The following is a 12,620-nucleotide window of genomic DNA, read 5'->3' as shown; positions in this document are numbered from 1 at the left end:
CCAATAGACCCCAAAGTCTCTGTCCCTGGTCATTGCAGCCCCAGAGTAAAAGGGAGGGGGCATGCAGGGTGTTAAGGGGCACCTTACATGATCCGAGGCCGGCTGGCCGTCTCTCCGTGGGGTTCCGCCACAGCCTTCACCACGAGCCAGTCCACTTCCTGCCATCCCACAAACTGCTCTGCTCTACAAGCTGCTCCACTCTGCTCACCGACCTGTGAGCCACTCCAGCCATCCCCGCAAACAGCTCCACTCCCTGCCATCCCACAAACTGCTCCGCTCTACAAGCTGCTCCACTCTGCTCACCGACCTGTGAGCCACTCCAGCCATCCCCGCAAACAGCTCCACTCACCGTTCCTTGGGCCACTCCAACCAGCTCCTCCAGTCATCCCCACAAATTGCTCTACCAGCTGCTTAGCAATATAGCTTCAGGCTCCCCCACTAGTTAACACAGCACTCAGTGATCTCAGCTCTTAATAACCTTAGCTCTTTTGTGATTTCAGCTTTTAGCAATTTCAGCTCATAGTAGGGGAGCCCCAGTGCTAGTGCACCATTGGCCCAAAGTGAACTCAGCTCAGCAGCCTGTAACTAGACTCCTAATGGAATCAAAGTTAGCTCTGACATTCAACAGTGGACAGAGGAGGTAGTGCAATTGGTGTTTTAAACCCTGAGACGAGGTGGGCAGGCCTATACCATCAGGTACAAACACCTGCCCCCATCCTCTCTCAATTCACTGAGTTTTGTAACCCATGCCCCTTGTCAAGCAAGTGCTACTTAGGTAATGGTGAAGGACTCACTCAGTCCTTCTGTCACACAACAGTTCCACTGGCCTTGATTCACAGAATCAGGGTAACAAAACTTTATTCTTCCTGCCCCAATAACAGAGAAAACTGGGGATCCCACACCAGCCAAAGTAACCACTTTGAGTTGCTGTTGTTTCATGCCAGGTGAGTGGGTGTGTCTATGCAAACAAGATCAGCCCCTGGAGTTCTTTTCCACACTCGCCATAATTCACCACCAGATGTCAGGGTAGAGCTCATCCTGACTCTGCTTACACCATTATAACTCACAGGTTTTTCCTTGATGGTTTGGGCGGGGTGAATCCTTCAAGCCATTTTTGGAGCCACAAGAACTTCCCTATTTTCACATTTTTTTTCTCTACCTACCATCCTAAAGACTTTGGAGTCCTAGGGCCAGATCCTGTAAGGTATTTAGGCGCCTAACTCCCATTTAAATCTATGGGAGCTAGAGGTTGCTCTCACCAGAGATGTAGGAGGTTGCGGCTGTCCCTCCCTATCAGGCTTGAAGGGAGCGCAGGCCCCCTTGCTCCTGCGTTTCTGGAAAGACTGGCTCAAAGGGGGATTAGCAGTCTCCATTGTCCTGGTCACCTAGGCAGGGGCCAGGTAGCAAGTAGTCCAGGGCTCAGGCCCTCTCACAGGGTGTCTCATCCAGCAGTCATGGGGCTCTGGCCCTCCCTTTGGGCAGCACGGAGCAGCCAACAATCTTGGGGCTCTGACCCTCTAGGCAGGGCAGAGCAGCCAGCAGTCTAGGAGTTCTTGTCCTCTGGGCAGGGCGGAGAAGGAAGCAGTCTAGTGCCTGATGTCCTGGCTCGGGGAGACAGCCGACAAACGCAGGCCTCTTGTCCTAAGGTGGGGAGGCTGTCACCCCAGGCGTAAGGTTGGCAGCAGGGGATGGGGGACCTGGGCCACCCTACTCCACCAGGTCCCAGCCCAGGGCCTAGCCCAAGGCCCTAACAGTGGCAGAGGGTGCCACCACGTGGTCAGTGGGGTCCCACCACAACACTCTGACCAGAATTCTGGCAATACAGTGGAGAGCTAACTGCCAGCCGGTAACAGTCTCCAAGGGAGCATCTGCTAGCTGGGGTTTGCAGGAATGCTGGGAGTCCCTCTCCTCTTCCCCTGACTTCCATGGATGACTCATGTGTTTCAATACCTTTTTAAACTGGGACCAGCTTGTGTGTTTGTCATGCGACCAGTGTAAGAGATCCAGTGTCGCTAACTATTCATTTCTTTGCTTTTAAGTGCTTGGGTTGTTGTAAATGATGTGATGAGTGACATTGGTGTATTTGAGTAAGAACCTAAACAGATTTTTTAAACCCAAATTCGTGGTTTTGGAATGTAATTATATATAACAGATGACAATTCCGCACCATGTGTTTACAAACTATGATAGTTGAGATAAAATATTTAGGACTCCCTAATGATGCACTTCTCTCATACTCTTTATTTCATAGTGCTAGGCCCAGCTCTTCAAAGGTATTTAGGCTCCTACTTTCCACTGATTTCAGTGGGCCCAAGTTCATAATCTCATATTCAGTTTCTCTTCTACATTAACCAATAATCACAAAAACGATGTGCAAAGTAAGTAATTTTATTGATTGTAATGAATGTAAGCTCACAAGCAAGATGACATATTACTATAATTAGCAGAACAAAATAGTAGCAGGATCTCACAGGAAAAGCAGATTTGACTTATCTTGATGTGTATATATAATAGAGCTGATAAAAGATCTTTTACACTGTGCAGAACACAAAATAAGTTACTGCAGCTGGTCACGTGGAAAGATCCACAGTCTTACCAGCAAGGAGTAAAATATTTGCATTTCACCAGTCAGTTGCACTAAACCTTTCTCTTGAGTTTGTTTTATTTTGAACATGATTAATTGTAAAAGGGAAACAAGTGGGGGGAACATTTTGCTCTATGCGAATCCCTGCTAATTTGCAAGGGAACCAAGCTGGGATAAATAAACCCCAACACTTTACAGCTTGCAATCTCTGATCCACTTGGAGACATCTTTTCCTTTGCAGTACTTTTTCCATGCCACCCTGTGTGAGTTAAAAATCATGTTAATTGATTATGGCAAACTCATAAATTAGCAAAAAGGCTCCCAAGAAAAATACCAACTACTTTAAATGCATGTAAGTGGATAATAGTTGTGCAGAGAGCAAAAATAATATCACAAGTAATTTGCCAGTGGCCCAATTCTGGCACAGCGCCTGCCTACTCTGCATGGGCCGGCTGGATCCTGCATCCTGGATCCTGCCTAATAAATCTCAAGTCTACCAACACTTCCTAAAATATTGCCAGAATGATTTTCAAAAGGCCCACTTACTAGCTGCTATTCCTGCCACAGAAGATTTGGTATATTTGCACCAATAAGGAGAACTACTGCTAATTGCCTTTTAGCTACAGCTTCTGGAGAAAGTTAATATATGGAGATATACACCTAGCTCATAGAGCTGGAAGGGATCCTGAAAGGTCATTGAGTCCAGCCCTCTGCCTTCACTAGCAGGGCCAAGTACTGATTTTGCCCCAAATGGCCCCCTCAAGGATTGAATTTATAATCCTGGGTTTAGTAGGCCAATGCTTAAACCACTGAGCTATCCCTCCACTGTCGGATGAAGGATCAAGTGGTCCTGGTGTGTAGCATAGCCATAATCTTGAAGTCCTTGATGGTTCTGGATTTGTCACATTGGTATTTGAATTCCTGGGAACCTCAGATGCTGGTCAAATACATTTCTCTAAGTAGAAGAGTGTGTGTGCTTGTAATACCTTAGAGCAGGGGTTGGCAACCTACGGCACATGTGCCAAACATGGCACGCAAGCCGATTTTGAGTGGTACGCAGCTCCCTGCCGTGGTCCCGGCCCTCAGCCCCACTCAGCCCCACCGCTCTCCCCTGCGGTGGCAGAAGGCAGAAGCTTGGTTCTGCGGCAGCCAAGCTTCCCCCCTCCCCCGCTTCTTCCCCCAGCGTGGTGCTTTCCTGCCCCTCCTCCTCTCCATCCCTGCGCCAATCAGCTGATGGCCCTAGCGAGGGGGAGGGGGGAAGAGTGGCAGCATGCACACAGCTCCGTAGAGGATGCAGAGAGAGGTAGGGATGGAGCCTGGGGGAAGGGGGTGGAACAGGGCATATCCCTTCTAGCCCCCTGCCATGAGCCGCTCAGGGCAGGGGGCTGGGAGCACTCCCATGAGCCGAGCACCCCAGCCCTCTGCCCTGACCCCCCCACACACACTCAGCCTTCTGCCCTGCACCCCCCACACCCCCTACCCCTCTGCCCTGAACCCACCCACCCCAACACACACCCATCCTTCTGCCCTACACCCCCCACACACCCCAGCCCTCTGCCCTGATCCCTGAATCCCCCCCCACACACCCCAGCCTTCTGCCCTGAACCCCCTCCCCCAGCCCTTTGCCCTGACCCCTGAAACAACCCCCTGCCAGGTCTGGGGTCCCGGCCGCAGGCCCTGCTCAGCCCACTGCCAGCCTAGGTGACCAGAACCCCAGGCTGGCAGCGAGCTGAGCAGGCTGGTGGCATAAGATCAGCATTTTAATTTAATTTTAAATGACGCTTCTTAAACATTTTGAAAACCTTGTTTACTTTACATACAATAGTTTAGTTATATAATATAGACTTATAGAAAGAGACCTTCTAAAAACGTTAAAATGTATTACTGGCACGCAAAACCTTAAATTAGAGTGAATGAATGAAGACTCGGCACACCACTTCTGAAAGGTTGCCGACACCTGCCTTAGAGATTAACAAATTTATTTGGGCCTAAGCGTTTGTGGGCTAAAGCTTATGGCCAAATAAATTTGTTAGTCTCTAAGGTGCCATAAGGACTCCTTGTTGTTTTTGTTGATACAGACTAACACGGCAACCACTCTGAAACCTGTGCTTGTAATGTTGTGGACAAGTGCCCCGCTGAACCTGGGCAGGAAGGGGCTAATTGTCCTGTGGACAGCAGCTGAAGCCGGTCCCATTTCACCTGGACTGTTGTTTAGAGCAGATGGGAAAGTATCCCATTCACAGTGACACTGCCCTATACTGAATGGAATAAAAACCGGTAAACTATGTCATAAGCCCTATACCTTTATCATCTAATAGAGTTTTTTTCAGTCCAAGTGGTAGGAGTTTTTGGAGGAGGAAGATCTGAGTGTTACCTCCACTGCTGCTCTAAAGGTCCAGATGACCTTGATCAGAGCTACAACTGAGAATCCTGAATGTCCATAAATTTATTGTCCCTGAACTCTTAGTTTACAAGTTCTGAGTTCAAATATGTTAATAAATAAGCACAAATATATTATCAGCCTTCTTATTGCTTCTATACAAGCTTGTTTATCCAAAAGAAGATTGTAGTCTCTCTCATTTAACTAGCCTCCCCCTAAGTATACACGCAAGTATGTGACTAGTTGTTAGTTGTTGTAAGAGTTTTAAACGTACCATGCACCCATGCCATTGGGATCGCGAACAACTCTCTTTGCACAATTTACACTCGCTGTAATGTCTGATGTCAGTAACCCTAAAAAATAAATATAGTGGTAACAGGAGGGAGAAGAAAAATCAACATTTTCCCCTTCATTTTTTTTAATCAGTCATCCTAAATTGATACTGAAATTAGATTTTATTGATTATTATTATTATTTACTAATCAAGTTGATTATGGTAGCATCTAAAGTCCAACCGAGAATGGGGCCAGTGGTGTTAGGCACTGTACAAGCATAGAATACCAAATGTCCTTGCTCTGAAGAGTTTACAATCTGAATGGAAAGACAGACCCAGGATGGGGGAAAGGGATATAACACACAAGCAGAGTGAACAATGTGATGATGTCAAGCATCATGTTATTTCACAACTTGGTCCTAGCTTTAGAATGCTGTCAGTCTATGGGCTAGTTATACCATAGCCAGCTACTGCAAGGTGTCTTGTACCTTCCTCTGAAGCATGTGGTACTGGCCAGTGCAATTGGAGACATTGTATTGGACTACAGGACCACTGGTCTGATCCATATGGCAATTGCTATGTTCCTCTCTTTGTAGTTTCTATCTAGTTCTATTTTCATTTGGCTTTCTTTGCTGTGTTTTATATATACAGTAACTCCACGCTTAACGTTGTAGTTATGGTCCTGAAAAATGTGACTTTAAGTGAAATGATGTTAAGCGAATCCAATTTCCCCATAAGAATAAATGTAAATGGGGGGGGATTAGGTTCCAGGGAAAAATTTTTTTGCCATACAGCACAGTGCAGTACAGTACTGTAGTTGGGAGGTGCCCCCGCCTTACCCCACACAGGCACAGCCCACTGGCACTGGAGACAATGAGGCAGGCAAGGAGGCTGAAGGTGCTGTAGGCTAAGAGAAGCACGTTGCGCAGCAGCAGCGGCAGCTTCCCCTACTCTGCAACGCCAGGGTGGGGGGGCTCAACCTTTCTCCCAAGTCCCCACCCTTAACCCACCTCTTCTTCTTCCCCCCTTTACTCTGTATGCTACATCCTCACTCCTCCTCCCTCCCTCCCCTGCCTCCTGCCCGCGGCAACCAGCTGGCTTGCAGTGTTCAGGAGGCAGGAGGGAGGGGGGAAGAGCAAGGACTTGGCACGCAAGCTCCCCCATCCCTCCCCTGCCTCCTGCCTGCAGCAATCAGGTGGTTTGCTGCGTTCGAGAGGCAGGGGAGGGAGGAGGAGCCTGCGCGCCGAGTCCTCACTCCTTCCCCTCCAAATGCTGCAAGCCAGATGATTGCCGCAGGAAGGAAGCAGGGGCTGGAGGGGGAAGGTGCTGATCTGCGGGGTCTGCCGGCAGGCGGGAGGCGCTGTGGGGGGGCGTAGGGGAGCTGATAGGGGGGCTGCCAGCTGTGGACAAAGCAGGCAGCCAAACGACGTTATAGCGAAGCATTGCACATTTAAATGGAGCATGTTCTGTAATTGAGCAGGGACGGAAGATCGAAACAACGTTAAGTGAGAGGATGTTAAGTGGGGAGTTACTGTAATGATCTTATTTCAAAGCAAATTTTGTTCTAATACTATAAAGGGATATGAAACCATCTGCTTCAATATCACACCCTTGTCTGAACATTTTAAACCAAATATTATTACAAGTAGCACCGAAGAGCCACTAGAAATTCAAAGAAATGAAGAAAAATATTGTTTGGTATTTTTTCCATCTTCTTTACTGGATGCCCTTGGCAGCTCTTTGGGTGAAATATGTCTTAGGTGAGACCATATGTCCTGTGCTAACTCTCTCCAAAAGGGTTGGTTTTACCCTTTGTGAATAGCTATTTTGCTGGTTTTCTGTATAGTCAGACAGACAGTTCCCTATGTTGATTGTGTGGGTGTCTCAACAGAGGAGACAAGTCCAAAAAAATACAATAAAATAAAAAGTAGTGATTGTAAAAGTTCAAAAAATGGCAGGGTGTGGGTGAAGGGAAATTGCAGTACTTGAAATTACTTTTAATTCTTTCTTAAAATGGACTAGATTTCAAGTTGATTGTGTCTCTTTAAATTACAAACATTAGAATGTGTATTTTTAAAACCAAGCAAGGTCAGGAACCAGCATTTGTGCTGGCATTCCACATAGCAGTGAATTTCATCCTCTAAGAACAAAGTTAAGTGTCCTGAAATCAACATAACTGGTAGTACAGTAAATCCTCACTTACCGTTGTAGTTATGGTCCTGAAAAATGGAACTTTATGACCTGGTCTACACTGGGACGGGGGGAGAGGGGGAATCAACCTAAGATACGCAACTTCAGCTACGAGAATAGCGTAGCTGAAATCGACGTATCTTAGTTCGACTTACCCCGCGTCCTCATGGCGTGGGATCGACTGCCGCCGCTCCCCCGTCGACTCCGCTTCCGCCTCTCGCCGCAGTGGAGTTCCAGAGTCAACGGCAGAGCGATCGGGGGATCGATTTATCGCGTCTACACCAGACGCGATAAATCGATCCCCAATAGATTGATCACTACCCACCGATCCAGCAGGTAGTGAAGACATACCCTAAGTGAAACAATGTTTAACGAATCCAATTGTCCCATAAGATTTAATGTAAATGCGGGGGGTTAGGTTCTAAGGAAATTTTTTTGGGGCAGACAAAAGGCATTATACTGTATACTGCACAGTATTGTACTGTACTGTGGTTGGGAAGTGCCCCTGGCTTACCCCACACAGGCACAGCCCTCTGCAGGCAAGGACACTAGGAAGCACCTTTGCAGCAGCAGTGGCAGCTTCCCAGGAGAACAGGCTCGGATTTTGCCAGGAATGCTCCAGGCCCGCCTCTTCTTGTCCCTGCTCCACTCCAGGCCCACCTCTTCCCACCCCCACTCCACTTCCTCTCCAGAGCATACCACATCCCTCCCTCCCAGAAAATCCTAAGCCCATTTAGGACTTTCTGGGAGGGAGGGGAAGGAGTGGAGACGCAAGGCTTCCCCACTCCTGCCCCTCCCTCCCAGAAAGTCCTAAGCCAAAGTGCTGGGAGGAAGGGGGAGGAGCAGGGAAGCCCTGCGTCTCCATTCCTCCCCGTCCCTCCCAGCACTTCACGCTTAGGACTTTTTGGAAGGGAGGGGCAGAAGCAGGGAAGCCCCAAACAGCTGTTTAGTGGTGCTTAGGATTTTCTGGGAGGGAGAGGGAGGAGGCGGAGAAGCAGAACTTGTGCAATGCTCCCTTGTAAAGTCACTGCTCTTCCACAGAATCTTACAAGCAGGCAGCCAAAGGATGTTATAAGGGAGCATTGCACAACTTTAAAGGAGCATGTTCCCGAATTGAGCAGGGAGGCAACATTGAAACAAGGTTAAGTGGGATATGTTAAATGAGGAGTTACTGTACTAAATGCGTCTCCAAAAGGGAATTGTTTTTATTAAAGAAACCTAAAAAAGAAAGTCTGAAAAAAGGAACACTATTCCTTTTGGAAAAATCCTTTGAGAACCCCCTTTTGTACTACACATACATCCCCACACATTGAAACCTCACCCTTCTGTCTGTAGAATAAGGGGTTGTTTTTTTAATATAGGGCTACTAGAAACAAAACCTGCCTTCGCTTATAATTTTGCAATGCCATAGGCTCACACTGGTGTAAAAGGGCAGAATTGCCCGCTCATAGTGTTACCTGTGGGAACATTATATTGCACCTACCACTACACTGGATTCCACATGCGTTCTTCGCTTTTGGAGTCTTGCCATCATTGCACCACCAGCGGCTGTTGATTTGAAAAATCCCATAATCAGTGCTTTTGTCACCTCGGTTGTAGTTCGTGGCACCTGTGTTAAAGTTGCTCTCGTATCTTGCTGTGCACACCCCTGTGAAGGTTCCATTTAAAAAAAATAACCACACACAGATTAATGAATTTTCTCTGGTGATAAAAACTCCTCATAGGTTGATATTTTACAGAAATATGGATCTAAATGCCCCTATATCACCTGTTTGCAGATGATGCAAATGATTATTTAATACAAAGTATACACAGGCAGTTTTGCTTCCTATTAATAAGAACATAAGAACAGCCATACTGGGTCAGACCAAAGGTCCATCTAGCCCAGTATCCTGTCTTCCGACAGTGGCCAATGCCAGGTGCCCCAGAGAGAATGAACAGAACAGGTAATCATCAAGTGATCCATCCCCTGTCGCCCATTCCCAACTGTTTACCCCCTTTTTCAGATCATTTATGAATATGTTGAATAGGACTGGTCTCAGTACAGATCCCTGGGGGACACCACTATTTACCTCTCTCCATTCTCAAAACTAACCATTTTTTCCTACCCTTTGTTTCCTATCTTTTAACCAGTTACCAGTCCCTGAGAGGACCTTCCCTCTTATCCCATGACTGCTTACTTTGCTTAAGAAGCTTCGGTGAGGGACCTTGTCAAAGACTTTCTGAAAATCTAAGTACACTATATCTAGTGGATCCCCCTTGTCCTCATGCTTGTTGACCCCCTCAAAGAATTCTAGTAAATTTAGATTTACAAATTTAGATTGGTGAGGCATGATTTCTCTTTACAAAAAACATGTTGACTCTTCCCCAACAAATTATGTTCATCTATGTGTCTGACAATTTTGTTCTGTACTATAGTTTCAACCAGTTTGCCTGGTACTGAAGTCAGGCTTACTGGCTTGTAATTTCTGGGATCACCTCTGTAGCCCTTTTTAAAAATTGGCCTCACATTAGCTATCCTCTAGTCATTTGGTACAGAAGCTGATTTAAATGATAGGTTACAGACTACAGTTAGCAGTTCTGCAATTTCACATTCCTTCAGAACTCTTGGATGAATACCATCTGTTCCTGATGACTTATTACCGTTTAGTTTATCAATTTGTTCCTCCTCTAATGACACCTCAATCTGGGACAGTTCCTCAGATTTGTCACCAATGCAAAGAATTTATTTAATTTCTCGGCAATGGCCTTATCGTTCTTGAGTGCTCCTTTAGCATCTCAATCGTCCACTGGCCCCACTGGTTGTTTAGCAGATTTCCTGCTTCTGATGTACTTAAAAAATGTTTTGCTATTACTTTTTGAGTCTTTGGCTAGCTGTTCGTCAAATTCTTCTTTGGCCTTCTTAATTATATTTTTACACTTCATTTGCTAGAGTTTATGCTCCTTTCTATTTTCCTCACTAGAATTTAACTTCCACTTTTTAAAGGATGCCTTTTGGCCTCTCACTGCTTCTTTTACTTTGTTGTTTAGCCACGGTGGCACTTCTTTGGTTCTCTTACTATGTTTTTTAATTTGGGGTATACATTAAAACGAGCCTCTATGATGCTATCTTTAAAAAGTTTCCATGCAGCTTGCAGGAATTTCATTTTTGGATTTCACCTTTTAATTTCTGATTAACTAACCTCCTCATTTTTGTGTAGTTCCCCTTTCTGAAGTTCAATGCTACAGTGTTGGGCTGCTGTGGTGTTTTCCCCACCCCAAGGATGGTAAATTTAATTATATTATGGTCATTATTACCAAGCGGTCAAGCTATATTCACCTCTTGGACCAGATCCTCTGCTCCACTTAGGACTAAATCAAGAATTGCCTCTCCTTTTCTGGGCTACAGGACTAGCTGCTCCAAGAAGCAGTCATTTAAGTCATTTAAAGTCAAGAAACTTTATCTCTGCATCCCGTCCTGAACAGACATGTACTCAGTCAATATGGGAATAATTGAAATCCCCCATTATTATTCAGTTTTTTATTTTAATAGCCTCTCTAATCTCCCTGAGCATTTCACAGTCACTATCACCATCCTAGTCAGGTGGTTGGTAATATATCCCTACTGCTATTCTTATTATTAGAGCCTGGAATTACTATCCATAGAGATTCTATGGTACAGTTTGGTTCATTTAAGATTTTTGTTTCATTTGATTCTATGCTTTCTTTCACATATAGTGTCACTCCCCCACCAGCTCGACCAGTTCTATCCTTCTGATATATTTTGTACCCTGGTATTACTGTGTCCCATTGATTATCCTCATTCCACTCCATTCTGATCAGAGTCACAAGCCTTATTAAATATGAATAGTAAGAAAAAACATTCTACATGTAAAACTTTTGCTTGTCATATGAACACCACATGGGGCTTATATCTCTGAAGGAAATACCAGCATTTTGGGATAAGGATGCCAACTTTCTAATTTCTGAAAACCGGAGTCCTAAGACCCCACCCCTGCCCTGCTCTGCCTCTTCCCCCAAAAGCCCTGACCCCCACTCATTCCTCTCTCCCCCTCCCCCTATTGCTCACTGCTCTCCCCGTTCCCTGTCTCTGGATTGTCTCATCCTCCCTCCCTCACCAGCTGGGCTACTTCTGCTCTAGGTCTGGGACAGGAGCTGCCATCAGACTCAGAGCCTGCCACCTGCCTATCTGCAGATAGGAGGCGACCCTGGTTGAGCAGGGGCTGGCATGGAATGATCACCCTGCACCTCCTCTCCACCTGTCACGGTAACCAGAGTTTAGTCTCCAGTCAGTACATCTGAATGGACACTGCCGGACTTTCCAGTTGAAAACTGGAACCTGTCAACTTATCCCCTTTCCCTCTCCACCCCTTGAACCTCCAAGGCAGCAGACTTACAGTGTCCCAAGCTGTAGCCCCGGTATCCATCCAGCCCAAGCCTTTTCATTGCTCTTGCCAGCTCACACCTTCCGTAGACCTTCCCATGAGCAACCATGGGCAGGAGGAAAAGCCCCAGGATTAGCAAAGCCTTCATGCTGGCAGTGTAGCAAACCTACCACTGAGACTAGAGATGATGTGTGCCTGCTGATAATGGGAAGGAACAACTGGGAAAAGCTCAAGTCACACCCTTCCCAGAAGGCAGCGGCCCTTCCCTGTAGCTCCCAGCTGTTCCTCCTGCCACTCCCGGCAGTTAAAGCAACAGCCCCTCCCTGCGGCTCCCAGCTTTGAAGGATAAATTACAAATACTTTGATAGGTGGGTTAAAAAGTTGTCCAGTTCACTGTGGCATCTGTAAGTTCTGCTATGTCTTTGGAGATGCAGTGTGCCCTAAGGGACAGAGCACTGGACTGGGACGCAGGAAACCTACATTCCAGTCCAAGTTTTGCCATTGGGCTGCAGGGTGACCTTGGACAAATTACTTCACCCCTGCTTCAGTTTCCTCATATGCAGAAAGGGAATAGTGATACCTCTCTTATGACCTATATGCATTCTATGACTGGTAGCAGGGCCGGCTCCAGGCACCAGCTGAGCAAGCAGGTGCTTGGGGCGGCCAAGGGGAAGGGGCAGCACGTCCGGCTCTTCGGCGGCAATTCGGCAGAGGGTCCCTGTCCCTCTTGGAGGGAAGGACCTGCTGCTGAATTGCCGCCGAAGAAGAAAGCGGCACGGTGGAGCTGCCGCCGATCGCAATCGTGGC

General features: G+C 46.8%; 1 protein-coding gene across 1 annotated transcript; it reads right to left on the bottom strand.

Annotated features, from left to right (window-relative positions):
* Positions 1-2,433: 2,433 nt before the first annotated feature.
* LOC117877758 (lysozyme C-like) lies at positions 2,434-11,998 on the bottom strand. The gene is made up of 4 exons (XM_034771212.1): positions 11,826-11,998; positions 8,912-9,076; positions 5,239-5,317; positions 2,434-2,843 (listed from the first exon to the last, which is right to left on the bottom strand). Exons 1-4 carry the CDS (start codon positions 11,959-11,961, stop codon positions 2,777-2,779), a joined length of 447 nt encoding a protein of 148 aa, XP_034627103.1. The 5' UTR covers positions 11,962-11,998; the 3' UTR covers positions 2,434-2,776.
* Positions 11,999-12,620: the final 622 nt, after the last annotated feature.

The sequence above is a fragment of the Trachemys scripta genome, chromosome 1 (genome assembly GCF_013100865.1).
Source record: "Trachemys scripta elegans isolate TJP31775 chromosome 1, CAS_Tse_1.0, whole genome shotgun sequence".
Taxonomy (NCBI): domain Eukaryota; kingdom Metazoa; phylum Chordata; order Testudines; family Emydidae; genus Trachemys; species Trachemys scripta.
Note: the sequence above shows the minus strand (reverse complement) of the source record. Positions and strands in the feature narration are given on the sequence as shown.

What these genes read in the sequence shown, in the direction of transcription:
- LOC117877758 (XM_034771212.1), bottom strand. Translation starts at nt 11,961, where the DNA reads ATGAAGGCTTTGCTAATCCTGGGGCTTTTCCTCCTGCCCATGGTTGCT. An exon ending in GGGCTACAGCTTGGGACACT is followed by an intron (nt 9,077 to 11,825) that starts GTAAGTCTGCTG and finishes GAACCTTCACAG; the next exon opens with GGGTGTGCACAGCAAGATAC. An exon ending in CCCAATGGCATGGGTGCATG is followed by an intron (nt 2,844 to 5,238) that starts GTACGTTTAAAA and finishes TAACTCACACAG; the next exon opens with GGTGGCATGGAAAAAGTACT.